The sequence below is a fragment of the Mobula hypostoma genome, chromosome 3 (assembly GCF_963921235.1).
Source record: "Mobula hypostoma chromosome 3, sMobHyp1.1, whole genome shotgun sequence".
Classification (NCBI taxonomy): domain Eukaryota; kingdom Metazoa; phylum Chordata; class Chondrichthyes; order Myliobatiformes; family Myliobatidae; genus Mobula; species Mobula hypostoma.
This window is the reverse complement of record NC_086099.1, coordinates 140,808,246-140,826,200: the sequence shown is the minus strand read 5'-3', so window position 1 is coordinate 140,826,200 and position 17,955 is coordinate 140,808,246. Positions and strand designations below refer to the sequence as shown.

The window sequence follows — 17,955 nt, the reverse complement described above, 5'->3', positions numbered from 1 at the left end:
GTACTGCAAGCTTACATTTGGTTTTTCTGTAATAGTGCGAGAAACAAAAGACAATGAGCTCAGAGTGGGAGAGTGACGGGGAATTTAAATCAATCACCCCAAAGCTAAGAATTGTCTGTATAAGTGTGTATCTGAATGGTTAATATCATTGCTGACAAGGAATCCATATTCATATTGATTGTGGGCATATAAATTGAAAGATATGCTATTCAATAATGAATTTATAAGTCAATTATATGTCTTATTGTGCAGCAGTCCCTAATCAAAAAAAAACTAATGCTGCTAATTTTGTCAGAGCTTTCTCAACAGATATTTTTCCCAGCAATCGAGAATATAAAAAACAACTATGTTTTTGCCTCCATTCCTGTATTTTAACTTTATATAATGATATTAGTTGCTAGTTATTAGATTTGCATTTTTTTATTGTTTTCTTCAATATCGAGTAGTACATTGCACACAGTTTTACAACTGCATGACTTTGATGTAGACTTTTGACAGAACAAGTGAAAGGCATAGCTGAACTTGCCTTTTCCATTTACAGATTTGGACTGACCTATGTTTTCTCTACCAATCTTTATGAATTTAATCATTTAATGTTTCAATGTTTAGATTTCTAGCATTTAAAATTCAATTTTTCATAAAAATCCTTGAGGTAAATTATTTTTAAGCAGAAAAGTATAGTTAATATTCTGAAAGCCAATGAATTTAGCATTCTGCACTATAAAGAAAATTTTCATCATAGAGTTAGTTGAGAAATGTGAATATGTAGTTGTAAGTACTTTTGTTAAGAAAGCATTAAAAAATTCCTCTTTAAAATGCATTAGATTTCAGCAGAAATAATTAAAGAGCTTTAAAAGTTCAGAGCAGTTTGATTCTTCAATTCAACCAGTACAGTAGCAAAGCCACATTCCGAATTATGATGCTGCCTGGTCTGCTGCGTTCCACCAGCATTTTGTGTGTGTTGCTTGAACTTCCAGCATCTGCAGATTTTCTTGTGTTTGCATTTCTGAATAATTCTAAATGTTTAACAAATGTCTTCTAAGTCATAGTTTGGAAGATTTATTTAAATTGTCTAAGATATTGAATTAGACTTTTTATCTGACCTGCTCCAAAAGGTTGCAGGAACCATGTATGTCCTGAATGTCCTTGTTTGCTGTCAGATGTTTGGGTTGGGTTGATGGCTCGGCTTGTCTTTACATCTGTTTTCTTCTCTTCCACTGAAGGGATCTCTAGCACTGGGATCATGGTACATTGATCCAACAAATTGTCTGACATCACCACCTCTGTGTAACCTTCTTCACAGGCACACTCTGCAGACTACAGTAGACAGGACATATTAAAGTTTTGCCTTTTAAACATTCTGATTAGGTGAAAATCTTATTTTAATTATACAATAGCATTTACTATTCAATAATATTTGAATTACAGATATTCTCTTGTTACCAATGAGGGAATAGCAGTAAGTTCAGGAATTCTACCCTGCCGTCCACAGTACTTACCTCAGTGCAGTATGTGTGAGGCTTAGTGCATGGTGGATTACAAGATCTGTCAGCATAAGGTTGATTTAATGCAGAGCAGCCACCTATGACACAAATATCACAACAGTAATAATAAACAACAAAAGGTCATGTCATTTTCATCATCGACCGTTATTCTCTTATTATTATGGATCCATTTCAAAGCCTGTATGCTTGAACATGTAGCCAAAGAACTTCATGGATACCATTGATCTAACACTGTGTGGTTATTCATGTGTGTGCCTAGGTTATCAGTGAAAATATGGAATGAGGGTTTTCTGATCGCACAACTTAGATTACAGCCCTTGGAGACAAAATGTTGATTTGTGGGATTTGTCATCATAAAACTATCCTGTTAGCTTCAAATTTTCATGACCATTAAATGAACAGTTAAGATTCAAAAGTGCAGGTAAAAGAGAATCTCAGCATGCACACTAACTGTGTAGAAATGAATAATCAAAGATAGATCAATATGGTTTACTTTCTGTTGAAGTTATTTACTAATACCATCCACAAAGATTTGTACATTTAAAGATTCAATATTGCTTAATGTCATTTTCACTACACAAGTATAAAGGAGAACGAGATAATTGTTATTCCAGATTTGATGCAGCACAATAAAGAAAAATATAAGATAAAGAACACAACATTAAAACAAACAATAAATATAAATACATTAGAAAGCTTATATATGTAGATTGATTGTATATACATATAGTGATGCTAGGCACAGGAGTGTCTGTACATAAGTGATTGACAGGAAATGATAAAGTATTGGTGGTGGGGGTTGTGGAGGGGTCTATAAGTGGGTGGAGGTGTTGATCAGCTTTACTGCTTGGGGAAAGTAACTGTTTTCGAATGTGATGGTCCTGGTGTGGATGCTATATAGCCTCCTCGCTGGTAGCGGTGATGCATTGGGCAGTTTTGAAGACCCGTTATAGAGCTGCAGAAAGTTGCAAATTCAGCCTGCTCCATCATGGGCCCTAACCTCCCTTGCAACAAGGCCATCCTCAGAAGGTGGCATCTATCATTAAGGACTTCCGGCACCCATGGGGTGATGTCCTATTCTCATTGCTACCATCAAGGATGAGCAAGGATGAGGGACAGGATCCCAAAGACACACACTCAATATTTTAGGAACAGCTTCTTCTGCACTGCCATCAGATTTCTGATTTGGCATGTACATTATCTCACAATATTTTCCCCTTTTTTGCTCTCTTTATGCACTATTAATTAAATTAAATTATACACACACACACATACATACATATATATATATATATATATATATATAAAAAAGCAGGATAAGACAATGGAGTATCGGTGGATGTTGTGTATTTGGATTTTCAGAAAGCCCTTAACAAGGTGTCACATATGAGGCTGCTTAACAAAGTACAAGTCTATGGTATTACAGGAAAGATATTAGCATGGATTGAGGATTGGCTGTTTGGCAGGAGGCAAAAGTGTGAATAAAGGGAGCCTTTTCTGGTTGGCTGTTAGTGTCTAGTGGTGTTTCACAAGGATCAGTGTTGGGACTGCTTCTTTTTATGTTATATTTCAATGATTTGAATGATGGAATTGATGGCTTTGTGGCCAAATTTGTGGACAATATGAAGGTGGGTGGAGAGGCAGAAGGATTAGGAGAATGGCCAAGGAGGTGACAAATGAAATACTGTGTCTGGTGTATGGCCATGCACTTTGGTAGAAGGAGCAAAAGCATACACAATTTTCGAAACAGGTATAAATTTCAAAAATTGGAGGCGTAAAGGGATGGGAGTTCTCATGCAGCATTCCCTAAAGGTTCATCTGCAGGTTGAGTCAGTGGTGAGGAAGATAAATGGAATGTTAGCCTTCATTTCAAGAGGACTAGAATATAAAACCAAGAATGTAATGCTGAGCAACACACGCAAATGCTGGAGGAACTCAACAGGCCAGGCAGCATCTATGGAAAAGCATAAACAGTCGACATTTCAGGCCGAGACTGATGAAGTCCCAATGAAGGTTCTCAGCCTGAAACATCGACTGTTTCCTCTATTCCACAGATGGAGCCTAGTGGAGTTCTTCCACCATTTTGTATGTGTTGCTTTGGATTTCCAGCATCTGCAGATTTTCACGTGTATGTAATACTAAGGCTTTATAAGGCATTGGTGAGGCTCATTCAGTGTGTTGTGAGCAGTTTTGGGCTCCTTATTTAAGAAAGGATGAGCTGACATTGAGTGGGTTCAGAAGAGATGCACAATAATGATTCTGGAAATGAAAAGGTTATTGTATGAGCAGCATTTGATGGCTTTGAGCCTGTACTCACTGGAATTTAGATGAGGGGGGATCTCTTTGAAACCTATTGGACGTTGAAAGGCCTAGGTAGTGTAGATGTGGAAAGGATATTTCCTTTGGTGGCATAGTCTAGAACCAGAGAGCACAGCCTTAAAATAGAGAGACGTCCCTTTGGAACAGAGTTAAGAAGAAATTTCTTTAGCCAGGAGGAGGTGAGTCTGTGAAATTTGTTGCCACAATTGTCTATGGAGGCCAGATCACTGATGCATCAAAGATGGAGGTTGATAGTTCCTTATTAGTCAGGGCGTTAAAGGTTATGGGGAGAAGGCAGGAGAATGGGGTTGAGAGGCAAAATGGATCAGCCATGATGAAACGGAGGAGCAGACTCAATGGGCCAAATAATTCTGCTCCTATCTCTTGTGAATTTATAGCCTTATGATATTAACCTCATTCTGATTCTGTAGAGTCACGTGAGTTTTGATATGTCTAGTGCAGCTCTCTTCAGCCTCCTAAGAAAGTAGAGGCATTGGTGAGCTTTCCTGATTGTGTGGAAAGTGTTCTGGGACAATGAGAGGTTGTACAAGATGTGCACTCCCAGCTGTTTGGAACGACTCAGTTTCCACTGCTTTACCACTGATGCAAAGATTGCTGTGAATGGCGTGAGTTCACCTGAAGTCGATAACCATTTCTTTTGTCTTGTTGCCTGGCATCTGGCCTCAAACTCTTCCGCCTTCTCTCTGTAGGCTATCTCATCATTGTTGGTGATAACCCCACCACTGTCATACCATCGGCAAACTTGACAATGTGATTACTTGGGTGTTTGGCCTGCAGTCATGTGTGAACAGAGCGTACAGCAGTGGGCTCAGCGCACAGTCTGGTGGTGGGGGGGGGGCACCCCTGTTGAGGATGATGGGGAAGGAGGAGTGGTTGTGCATCCTGACTATCTGAGGTCTGCTGGTTAGGAAGTCCAACACCAAGTTGCACAGTGGTGTATACACACTGAGGAGTAGGAGTTTGTTCACCAAAGTCAGTGGGACAATAGTGTTGAAAGCCAAAGTGAAATCCGGAAACAGCAATCAGAAATAAGTGTGCTTGTTTTCTAGGCATGTCAGGGCCAGGTGCATGATAGATGTTATGGCATCTATTGCAGGGCGGTTCTGTCGGTAAGCATATTGGTGAGTGACCAGTGTGGCAGGAATGGAGTTTTCAAAAAGTGCCATTACCAGCTGTTCAAAGCTGGCAGAATGATTGGCATCAGTTCTGAAGATGTAGAGTTCTTTAGTACAGGATGATGGTGGCTGATTTGAAGCATGTGAGGGCCGCAGACTGGATGGGTGAAGTGTTGAAGATGTCCGTGAAGACGTCAATGAGCTCGGCTGATGAGGTTTCCTCTGGCTGCTCTGAGAGCTGTTCTGTTTCCAGACTTGAAGGCAGCATCACAGGCTTTTAGTAGGAAGTGTATCTCTGTGTCCAGCCAGGGCTCCTAATTGGGCCGTGAGGTGACTGTTTTCCAGGTAGTAAAATCGTCTACACACCTTACATAATAATTATATGGAATGATATGTATCATTTATTGCATTATTTTCTTATGGCTTTTTAACTTAAGTTTGTTCATATATTCCTCATACTTATGTTACCTAGTAGTTAACTCACTAATCAATAGAAATAATTTCTCATCCTACAATTTACTGTACAAAAAACTGAGGCAATATTAAATACTTTCATCAGCTCTCATTAGTAATCTTCTCTGTTCTGCAGTAAAATAAATGCATGTCTCTTCTTGTTGCTGCTTTTCCTTTTTGAACAGAACCCTCTTCATGGCTCTGGAAGCCCTACTGAAGTTGTTTGTGACTTAACTTTATTGCTTATGCCACTGAGTATAGCACAGTGCAGGTCAAAACAGAAACATTTCATAGAAACCCTTCATAAAAGCATCAATAATCATGTATATTCATTGCACTAACAAAAAAAGTTGCTTTCAGTACCTGTGACATTTATTCCATCTGACCTCTGACACCAAACTTCTCGATACGATCCGGTCCAAGCACCAGCCAACCAAACGTATTCATAACAGTGGCCACCTATAAAAAGCCATTGAAAAAATTGAATGGAGTATATCATATCTCAGGGTGTAGTGGGAGACATAGGTTTTTTTTCCTTTTATGCTACCTTGATGTATTTATGTGATCTTTCTGCAGAGCATGCAGACAAAAGCATATGACAATAATAAACCAATTACCAAGATTACAGGTGAGATTCCCTTTGAATTCAGTTGACTCTGTGTTCCACCATTGAACACTAGTCACAAGTTCTATGCAGGCACAGATCCTAGTTGTATTCCCGTTTTCTGTCATAGAGTGTTAACGATTTTTTACAATATCTCAGATTTATTTTCTTCAATTCAATTGCACTTCTAAGCTTTCAGAAGAACTAAGGTCTTATGACAAAAGTAGGTATGGTGAAACAATGTGTTTATTTCATTTTGCACAGAGTTTTATAAATTTAATGTTTCAAAATTCAAGAGGCAACAACTATGTTCCAAATGTTACTGCCAATATAATTTTTAAAATTGGGCTCTTGTTTTGCAATTTATTGGTCAACTTAACTGATACTCTGCTACTTTTTTGATTGACAAATTGGAGGGACATAGCACACCCAAAATATTAACTAACACCAATTAGCTAAGTTAACAGGACAGGGTAGGATACATGCTCAGGATGCATGAGGGAAGTACAGGAGGAAACATGAGGGCACTGACTATAACATTTTAATATTCATAGGATAGTTAGGTGGTGCCAGAGCACTGGAAAGCTGAATGCTATTCTCTTGTTCAAACAATGGAGGATAAGTTCAGCCATTACAGGCCAGGGAGGTGAATGGTAATGTCGCTAAGGATCAGAGCTGAGTTTGATCTGTATTCATGAACTACACTTAGAATGCAAGCCACAAATTCTAAATTAGTAGTCGACAAAAAACTGTGAGCTGCAGAAAGGAAAGCAGTGAAATGCAAGAAGATAGAAACCGGCTGCTCGAATGGGCGGCTGAAGTTTTATGTGTATAGATATGAGGCAATGCACTTTGGTGAGAGGAATCTGGATGGCCTACATAGAATAGAGGATATTGGTTAAAAGAGAAGGTTGCAGGGCAGGTTGATTATATAGTTATTAAGGCTTCTCAGATTTGCCAACAGAGTCATAAAATATAACACTGGGAAGTTATGTTGAACCTTTATAAAGCACTGGTCTCAGTTGGAGTATTGAGTTAATTTTCCAGGCTGTGTATTAAATTTTAAATTAAATTAAATTTAGCCCAGTACATCATGGGTAAAACCCTTCCAACCGTTGAGCACATCTACATGAAATGTTGCCATAGAAAAGCAGCATCCATCATCAAAGATCCTCACCACCCAGACTGTGCTCTTTTCTCACTGCTGCCAGCAGGTTGAAGGTACAGGTGCCTCAGGACTCTCACCAAGTTCAAGAACAGTTAAGTGGTTTGGCAGTGTGGTGAACAGATAGAAGTATATAAAATTATGAAAAGCATAGATGGGACAGATGGCCATTTTTTTTTCCTGAACAAAAGGAGTTTCAAAGCAAGAGAACAGAGGTTTAAGGTGAGAGGAAGGAGTTTTCAGAGGGATCTAAGGGAAAAGTATTTTACACAGAGAGTGGTTGATATCTATAGCATGCTGCTGGAGAGGGTGTTGAAATAAGATATACTTACTATGTGTAAGGGGCATTTAGGAAGTCACTTAACCCAGGCAAGTGGGATTAGCATAGATGCGTAGATTTAGTGTGCCACTGGACTCACTGTTGTACTAACTTTATCACACTATGACTCGCAAAATGTGGGCTTGAGGGACATACTATGAGCAGCAATGAATACCAACAAAACATGGAGGGAACCTCACGGAACCTCACAGCCCCTGACAACCTGTGATTTCAGTCTCTGAAGCTGACCTGAGAGCATCTTTTAGGATGGTTAACCCATGAAAATGATCTGTCCCAGCCATTGTATCTGGTGAGTACTGAAGACCTGTACTAATCAACTGGCTAAAGTGTTTACTAACATCTTCGACTTCTTACTTTGGCAGTCTGATGTACCCATCTGCATCAAGCAGGTTCCAAAAATACCCATTCCCAAGCAAAACCTGTCTCAACGACAATCATCCAGTAGCACTTATTTCGATGTGATGAAGTGCTTTGAGAAGTTGGTCATGAAGCATATCAGCTCTTGCCTAAGGAGTTACTTGGTTCCACCCCAATTTCTCTATTTTCACAACAGGTCAACAGTAGATGCCATTTCACTGGCTCTTCATTTAGCTCTGGAACATCTGTACAGTGATGATGATGCATACATCAGGATGCTCTTCACAATCTATAGCTCAGCATTCAACACTATCAACCCCTCAGAACTAATCAGTAGCTCCAAGACCGAGGCTGTGATACCTCATTGTGCAAATGGATCCTCAATTTCCTCATTTACAGACCCCAGTCAATACAAATTGTTGACATCTCACCATCAGCACAGGTGCACTACAAGGCTACCCTGTTTATACCTACTCCAATACCATTTTTAAGTTTGCTGAATCAAAGGTGGTGACAAATTGGTATATTGAAGGGAGATTGAAAATCTTGTTGAATGGTGCCTTAACAACAACTTCTCACTCAACATCAAAAGAAATGATTATTGACTACAGGAGGAAGAAGCCAGAGGTCCATGAGACAGTCTTCATTGTGGAATTGGAGGTGAAAAGGGTCAGTAACTTTAAATTCCTGGGTGTTACCATATCAGGGGATCTGTTCTGGGAGCAGCACCTGTCCAGGTACCCATTACAGCACCTCTACTTCCTTAGAAGTTTGCGTAGATTCGACATGGCATATAAAACTTTGACAAACTTCCTTAGATGCATAGTGGTTGTATCATGGCCTGGTATGGAAAGACAAATGCCCAGGATCAGAAAAATCTACAAGAAGTGGTGGATACAGCCTTGTACATCACAGGCAAAACCCTCTCTCCATCACTGAGCACATTTAGGAGGAGCCTTCCAAAAGAAAGCAGCATCCATCAACAAGGACCCCCCTCATTTAGACTATGCTCTCATCTCGCTACTACATTGGGTAGGAGGTACAGGAGCCTTAGGTCCTACACCACCAGGTTCAGGAACAGTTAATACCCTACAACATCATGCTCCTGAACCAGCATGGATAATTTAACTCACTTCAGTGCTGAACTGGTTCCATAACCTACAGACTCACTTTCAAAAACTCTACAACTCAGTATTATTTATTTATTTTGTATTATTTACAGGATTTATCTTTTTTTGTACATTGCTCATTTGGCAGTCTTTGTTGTTTATATTTTTTATCAACTCTGTTCTGTTTATTTATTTCCCTGTCAAAATCTGCAAGAAAACAAATTTCACGATAGCACAATGGATTCCGGTTAATTGGGACACATCAGGACTAAAATTCAAAGTTCAAAGTACATTTATTATGAAAGTATGCATACTATATACAACCTTGAGATTTGTCTCCTTATGTAGCCACAAAGCAATAGAATTAATTACAAAAAAGAAGACTATCAAATACCCAATGTGCAAAAACATAAAACATAGAATAGTACAGCACATTACAGGGGTTTCGGCCCACAATATTGTGCCGACCCTCAAACCCTGCCTCCCATATAACCCCCCACCTTCAATTCCTCCATATACCTGTCTAGTAGTCTCTTAAACTTCACTAGTGTATCTGCCTCCACCACTGACTCAGGCAAAAAAAAGGACAAATTGTGCAAACAATAAAAAGTAAGCAAATAACATTCGGAACTGAAGTCCATGAAAATAAGTTCACAGTTCAGAATGCAAAAATGCCAGGCGTACAGCCGATTCAACAACTCAGATCCAAAAGAGAAGTTAAAGGCTATAGATTGCAGTAATCATTTTCCAAAATAAATTGATTAATAAAGTAGTTAATAGTTTTGATTGCTATCAGTAAGGTGTCGCTGCGTTTCACCAATGCCATCTTAAATTGCACCAATACATTTTGGCCCAATTAGGCAGTTTTCCCAATTAGCTGAACTTTCCAGGAAATAGATAAAAAGGTATAAAAATACAAACTACCATTTAACTGTGAAACAAATTATGTATTTAAATGAAATACAGTATAAATTAGAACATTACCAAAACTACTACAGTACTATAAAACTGTGTATTAGTTCCTAATAGTTATTGACCGGAGAATTCATTCAGCATATACTGACATGTTCTTTTGATTGACTATAAAAGAACAAAATTAGTGTAGGCACTGGGTGCAGATAGTGGACTGCCTTCAAATAGTGCTGCCAACAACTGCATCCTCCAAATCTTCATCTTAATTGCAGCATTCAAGATGATTGTCAATACCTTCAAATTTTTCATAGTTTTAACTTGTTGAAGTCGTGAAATCACTTCACTTTCACTCCTGCACATTTCTGGTAGCACCAATCTAAATTCTGGAAACTTCAGTGAGCAAAACAGTTCTGAATTGTCTGTTTACTACTTGCCAAAAGTCAGTGACAAAAATTACTGCTCTTTGAACACAAACATGTAAGTGATGGTATTTTTAAAACTGTTTTCCCTAGGTATGGTGTAGTGACTAACAACCATAAGACCATAAGACACAGGAGCAGAATTAGGCCATTCAGCCCATCGAGTCTGCTCCGCCATTCCACTCAACCCCATTCACCCGCCTTCTCACCTTATCCTTTGATGCCCTGATCGATCAGGAAATGATCAAATTCCACTTTAGGTATACCCATGGACTTAGCCTCCACAGTAGTCTGTAGCAGAGCATTCCACAGAATCACTACTCTCTGGCTAAAGTGATTCCTCCTTACCTCCATTCTAAAAGGTTGCCCCTCAATTTTGAGGCTGTGCCCTCTCGTTCTGGATCCCTCACCATATGAAACATCCTCTCCACATCCACCTTATCTAGTCCTTTCAACATTTGGAAGGTTTCAATGAGATCCCTCCACGTTCTTCTAAATTCTAGTGAGTTCAGGCCCAAAGCTGCCAAACGCTTCTCATATGTTAACCCCTTCAATCCCAGAATCAGTATCATAAACCTCCTCTGGACTCTCTCCAATGACAACACACCCTTTCTGACATATGGGGCCCAAAACTGTTTACAATACTTTAAGTGCAGCCTGACTAGTGTCTTATAAAACCTCAGCAATATCTCCTTGCTTTTATATTCTATTCCCCTTGAAATAAATGCCATCATTGCATTTGTCTTCTTTACCACAGACTTCACCTGTAAATTAACCTTCTGGGAGTCTTGCATGAGGTCTCCTAAGTCCCTCTGCATCTCTGATGTTTGAACCTTCTCCCCATTTAGATAATAGTCCACACTATTGTTCCTTTTACCAAAATGTATTAGCACATATTTAACCAACACTATTCCATCTGTTACTTTTTTGCTCATTCTTCCAATTTGTCTAAGCCACACAATGTGCAAGTGTCTGACATTAGTTAGAAAGTGTTTAACAACAGTCTCCTGCCTCAACTAAGCGACATAGTGTCCCAAATAAACAAAGGGAATCCTGGCTATTTTCTCAATTTGTTTTTTGTTCTTTAAGAGTTGCTTCAAATAAGTGGCTGTTCCAATTAATTAATGGCCCAATTAACCAAAATACATTGTATATGGTAACATTAATGTACTTATTATGATAATTTTACTTTAAACTTTGAAAGTAAGCACTTAAAATGAAGGCGATACGGGCAGATTCTGTGAATGAATTGCATATATTAAGTCAACATGGACATGTTTGCCAGTTGGAGTGATAGCATTCTGATGTAGTGAATTGGTGGCATCCTAACAAACAAAGAAATCAGAACATTTTTGAAAAGGAAAAATAAAAGTAGCAAGCAAAATGTCTATTCTAAACTCCACCAGGGAAACATTGAAATCTTGTTTTACACTGTGACTTGCTAGAATATGGAATGTACAATTTGGAAAGGTGCTGGAAGCAAGCTCAGTGAGTTTTCAAAGTGGAATTGCATGAATAGCAGAAAATGAAAGGACCAAATGGAAAGCTCTTTCAAACTGTTGGTATGATGTGATGAATGGCCTTGTACAGCTCTGGAAACTGCAGCAAGGCAAAACGTTAAAATGGTATGCTGACAGAACAGAGTGCCGACACTGACAGTCTCAAGCTGAACTAACTTTGAGAGCTGGACTTCCCTTTGTCCAGCCTTTGCTGAGTATGTTCAGTAAGGCAAGGGTTAAAATGATAAGCTTACTGAGACATAGTGCAGACTTAGTGCAGACATTCAGGCTGAAGATAGCCCTTGAAAGCCTAACTCTCCTTTGCACATCCTTATGTTCAAGCAGAGGAACCAAGGTCACCAAGTATACTAACACAAGATAAAGATACAAATGCAAGTTTCTAGGGCAACACTTATTTATTGGACAGTTATTTTACTAATTCAAAAGTATTATTGGCCTTTAACATATAGATTTAATTGGGTATTAACACCTAAAATGTGTATTATAATTGTTACTTAAAAATGCACATGATGGGATTCAGACATGCACAAAGTTTCTGTTGGATCAATATTTGTATCCAGCTATTCAATTTCTGTATGAAAATGAAATTTCATTGTTGAAATTTTAGAACAGTTTAGTGACGGGGGCAAGGCTGTTTTCTTCATACACAAGCAAATAAAATGTGATTAAGGAACAAGTGCAAGTTTTCACTCAAACTAAATATATAGGCAGTGGATTCTGGTTATTTTGGCCTAATTAAGTGACTCCTCAAATTAGCTGAAATTTCATGGAAACAGCTAAAGAGGTATAGAAAAGACAAACTACCCTTTAGCTGAGTAACAAATTATGTACTTAAATGAAATACAGAACAAATTAGAACACTACAACACTATAAAACTGTGTATTAGTTCCTAACAGTTATCCAGTGCACGCTGCCGTATTATTTTGATCAAATGTAAATGAACAAAATCAGTGCAGACATATAGTGCAGGTAATGGACTGCCTTCATATAATACTTTCGATGAATGCATCCTCCAAATCTTCGTTTTCATTCTAACATTCAAGGTGGCTGTTGACACTTTCAAATTCTTCATAATGCCTGACTTGTTGAAGTAAGGAAATTAATTTTCACTCCTAGCCATTTCTGGCATCTTCAATCCTGAATGTTTGAAACCACAATGAGAGAAAACAGCTCCAAATTGTCTTACTGCTTATTATCGCCAACTATCAGTGACAAAAATCTCTACATTTTGACCACAAACACATGCCACGAACACTATTAAACAATTGTTCTCTCTAAAAATGAGTAGTGTTTAATGGGCATGAAAGTGCATGTGACTGATGCTAGTCAGAAAATTTTTGGTAACAGTCTCCTGTCCCAAATAACCAAAGGGAATCCCATCAATTTTCTCTAATTGCTTTTGCTTTTTTAAGTGTTTTTGCAAATAAGTAGCTACCCCGATTAACCAATGGCTGATTAACGGAATCCACTGTTATTTCAATTTAACTTTGAGCAACTTTCTTAGGAGAACTTTTAAAGCAATTGCTCGTACTTAATGGTTTAGAATATGATGTAAAATTTCATTCTAGTTCAATACAAAAATATAACCAAATAATTTACCAAAGTTTGGGCTTTACTGGCACACTTAAAAATATATATTGTATTATCTACCACTTAATTTTTTTTATTGGAAATGATTCACAAACAAATACACTTTTGTGGCAACCTCAATTTTTGGCAGTATCAAATCATTGCAAATTCCCAACCATCTCATGGACAAAACCTAATAGACACATTAGCTTTAAAGTTTTGTCTTACAGAATGCTGAATATGTTCACCTTATTTCCCCATTACACTGTGGATAGAAAAATATGAATAGTATTGCTAGTAACGACATGAGGAGTTCAAATGTGCAAGTGTAATTCCACATAGAACCAGAAGATGGGAGCATTCCTTCATAGACTGACAGCAGCCACTGCAGGTAGACCTGGCTAAAAGTGGGGCAGGACTGACAATTCAAACATTCCACAATCACCAGGAATAACATAGAGGGAATGTAGCTGAGGGGGTGATTTCAATACTGATGAAGGAATATCAATATTGTCGCAATGAGGACAGATATCCGAGAAGGTTCTTCAAATGAGACAAGATGAACAGAACTTTGGAGCTTAAAGGATGCAGTCTCTTTGCTGGGGTTGTAAGACAGCCAGCAGAAGATAGATGAACAGATATATAGACAGACCATAGAGGGATTTTAGAATAATATGTCAAAGTAGTAGGGGATTTAATCTTCTTCAATATTAACTGGGATCACCTTAGAGTGAAAGGCATAGAAGTGGTAGTACAAAGGTAATGCTACTTAAGATAGACAGATTTTGAATCAGTGTCAATTACGATCGGAGTAACTCATTTGTGAACTTGCTTGTGTTTTTGTTGGTTGCACAATGTGTCAGCTGTACTCACCAGTACATGAGCGGGTTTCCAGTGCCTGCTCAGGACACAGGTGTTCGTTTTCGATTGCCTGGATGATCACTGCCTTAGTCCGTACTTGTACTCCACCATGACCAAGATCTTGGTTATTCACACAGGTTAGCTGACAAGAACTCCACACAGACCATTCTGTGAGGTAACAGTCACCTGTCGAAATTAAGTAAAGTGTATTAGTTTAGAAATTCAATTACATTGTAACAATTACATCAGTACTATGCATCTGATTTTTTTTCCCCAAAGTGAAATATGACAGCAACTATTTGTGAGTCATTTTGCATGATCTAGATGTCATCTGGGAACTGGTCACTTCCTGGATCAAGAGTATTTTAAGAAAATTAGTTGACATGACTCCAGCAATAACTGCTGTCTTCTCACTACACTGTGTCTATCTTGGACCCCACTGCATTAAATTCCTGACCTATATCCTGCTCTTCGGTATCATTCACACACCAATCACATTCTATGGCCTCAGTGCTCTCTATTTCTATTCACCATCGGTTCACCCACCCCTGCCCAGGTGTCCACCTTAACCGCTTACCTGGCCCACATTACCAACTTCCATCCTGAACTCAGTTGCAATCATCACCTCTCCCCAGCCCAACACCTCCCCCCCCCCACCATCTTGAAATCAACCTTTGCCTGCTGGCCTGCTTTCCCCACAACTCCTCCAGATCCAGCCTCGAACCCAGGTGCAAATCTTCTGACATCTCTTCTGCTGTGATGACAACCTAAATCAGGCATGCTGGCAGTCTGTGCACCAAAGCCAATCTTATGTATTTATATTTTTTACGTTTTTTTGTGTGTTCTTTATGCTTATTGTGTTTTTTTATATGCTGCACCAGATCTTGAGTAGGAATCACTTTGTTCTCTTTTACATTTCTGTACTGAAGAATGACAAGAAATGATTTTGAATCTTGACACATGGAAGTTTGCAGTGGTTAGCCACAATTCAATTGGTTGTTGGCATGCTGTGACATAAACTGTACAGATTACCAGTACACTACAATACCAAGGCGTGTGTAGTACTTCTGTCCTGTCAAAAGTTCTATTCGATATTTCATGCCGTGTTGTAACGTTCCTGCTGTGAGAACCATCTGAATCCCTCAGACTCAGGCAACATCCATATTGCTGCAGGAACCCTGCTGGGATCCCGGCTTGTACCACAATAACTCAAAAGTAGCAAGTGGGTTAGGCTTGAAATGGAAATGAAATGATGGATGAGATTCCAGATTCCACAGCAAGGAGGTCATTCATTAATATATGAATACAAGGTATTTAATTTATTCTGGAAATTTTGTATGAAAGTAAGTTGCATCAAAGAAACAAAACAAATCTCATCATAATCAGTACATTGTGGATATACATTTGCAGTGCAATTTATCAAGTCAATGACTTGAAAATAGTTTGCATCAAAGATTAATTTTATTGAGTTTGGGGAAATAACATTTGTAAAAGGCACAGAAGTCCAATTCTATTAAGTAGGAATGCTATCGTTGTTATCCTGTGCATGCTCTTCTATAAATAGGCTATATTGTCCATCTACTGCCTTAACAATAAAACATTCAGAACATCTGAGGACACACAAAATGCCGGAGGAGCTTCGCGGGGTCAGGCTGCATCTATGGAAATGAATAAAAGGTTGACATTTCAGGCCGCAACCCTTCTTCAGGACTGAAAAGAAGGGGGAGGGGGCAGACAGCAGAATAAAAATGGGGGGGAGGGGAAAGGGGGTAGGGGGTAGCTAGAAGGTGAAGTTATGTGGGTTGCAAAGGTAAAGAGCTGGAGAAGAAAGAAACTGATAGGAGAAGAGAGTAGACCATAGAAGAAAGAGAAGGAGGAGGGGATTCAGGGGGAGTGATAGGTCGGTGAGCAGTGGTAAGAGACCAGAGTGGGGAATAGAAGAACAGGGAAGGGAAGGGGTTGAGAAAACTTTTTTTGTTAACCAGAAGGAAAAACTGATATTCATGTTATCTGGTTGGAGGCTATCTAAATGGAATATAAAGTGTTGCCCCTCCACCCTGCAGGTGGCCTCATCATGGCATCAGAGGAGGCTATGGACTGACATGTCAGAATGGGAATGGGAATTAAAATGTTTGGCTACTAGGAAGTTCTGCTTTTGGCGATGGAGCGGAGGGGCTCGATGAAGCAGTCCTCAATTTATGACCGGTTTCATCAATGTAGAGGAGGCCACATAGGGACCATTGGACACAATAGATGACCCCAGCAGATCTGCAGGTGAAGTGTTGCCTACCTGGAAGGACTGTTTGGGACCGGAGGTGAAGGAGGAGGTGAATGGGCAGTTGTAGCACTTATGCCACGTGCAGGGATAAGTGTCAGGAGAGAGATTAGTGGGGAGGAATAAATGGACAGGGGAATCACGGAGGGAGTGATACCTGAGGAAAGCAGAGAGAGGGAAGGAGGTAAAGATGTGTTTGGTGGTAGGGTCCCTTTGGAGGTGACAGAATTTGCAGAGGATGATGCTTTAGATGCAGAGGCTGGTGGGGTGGTAGGTTAGGACAAGAGGATCTCTATCACTGTTAAGGCAGCAGGAAGATGGGGTGAGAGCAGATGGTCAGGAAGTGGAGGAGATGCAGGTAAGGGCAGCGTCAATGCTGGAGGAAGGGAAACCCCGTTCCTTGATGAAGGAGGACATCTCTGATGACCTGGAAAGGGAAGCCGCATCCTGGGAGCAGATGTGGCAGAAGTGAAGAATCTGAGAAAAGGGAATACTGTTTTTACAGGAGACACGGTGGGAAGAGGTACAGTAGAGATAACTGAGGGAATCAGTAGCATTATAAAAAGTGTTAGTTGACAGATTGTCTCTAGAGATGGAGACAGAGAGATTGAGAAAGGTGCCAGAAATTAACCAAATGAATTTAAGGGCAGGGTGGAAGTTAGAAGCAAAGTTGACAAAATTGAGAAGCTCAGCATAGGTGCATGAAGCAGCACCAAAGCTGTGGCCAATGTAGCGGAGAGGAAGATGAACACCTAAACTCAAAAGTATGACAAACTAGAATTCAAAACTGTTCCTGTCTTCCTTCCTAAAGAGTGATAATATTATGCCAACCTTACAGGCTATGACTGAAACTAGCTGGCTGGGTGTGATTTACAGACAGCCCTTCATTTTGTCCTCAGATCCTGAACTGGGCCTGTGGGTAGTACCTGCAATTAGGGAAAAGCAGCATTCATAAGTATTATGTACAGCAGCCATTAGTTCAGAGTTCAAAGCAAATTCATTATCGAAGTATATTTGTGTCACCATGTACTCTGAGATTCATTTTCTTGCAGGCATTTACAGTAAATACAAAGAAACACAATAATCAACAAAAAACTCCACACAAAGATGGACAAATAACTAGTGTGCAAAAGACAATAAACTGTGCAAATACAAAAAGAAACAAAAACAAACAAAATAGTAATAATAAATATCAAGAACATGAGATGAAAAGTCCTTGAGAGTCCATAGGTAGTGGGAACTGTTGAATGTTGAGGTGAGTGAAGTTATCCCACTGGTTCAAAAGCCTGATGGTTGAGTGGTAATAGCTGTTCTTGAACCCAGTGGTGAGAGTCCTGGGGCTCCTGGTACCTTTTTCCTGATGGCAGCATTGAGAAGAGAGCATGGCCTGGATAGTGGGGGTCCTTGATG

At 39.4% G+C, this 17,955-nt stretch overlaps 1 protein-coding gene across 2 annotated transcripts in view; it reads right to left on the bottom strand.

Moving 5' to 3' along the window:
• The window catches only part of LOC134344277 (thrombospondin type-1 domain-containing protein 7A-like), a 438,835-nt gene that overhangs the window by 15,616 nt on the left and 405,264 nt on the right, over positions 1-17,955 (bottom strand). For both annotated transcript variants that reach the window (XM_063043785.1, XM_063043786.1), the window contains exons 22-25: positions 14,283-14,456; positions 5,777-5,872; positions 1,500-1,582; positions 1,104-1,317 (exon numbers count right to left, since the gene is read on the bottom strand). In XM_063043785.1, coding sequence (XP_062899855.1) covers positions 1,104-1,317; positions 1,500-1,582; positions 5,777-5,872; positions 14,283-14,456 — 567 coding nt within the window. The remainder of the gene's footprint in view (positions 1-1,103; positions 1,318-1,499; positions 1,583-5,776; positions 5,873-14,282; positions 14,457-17,955) is intronic.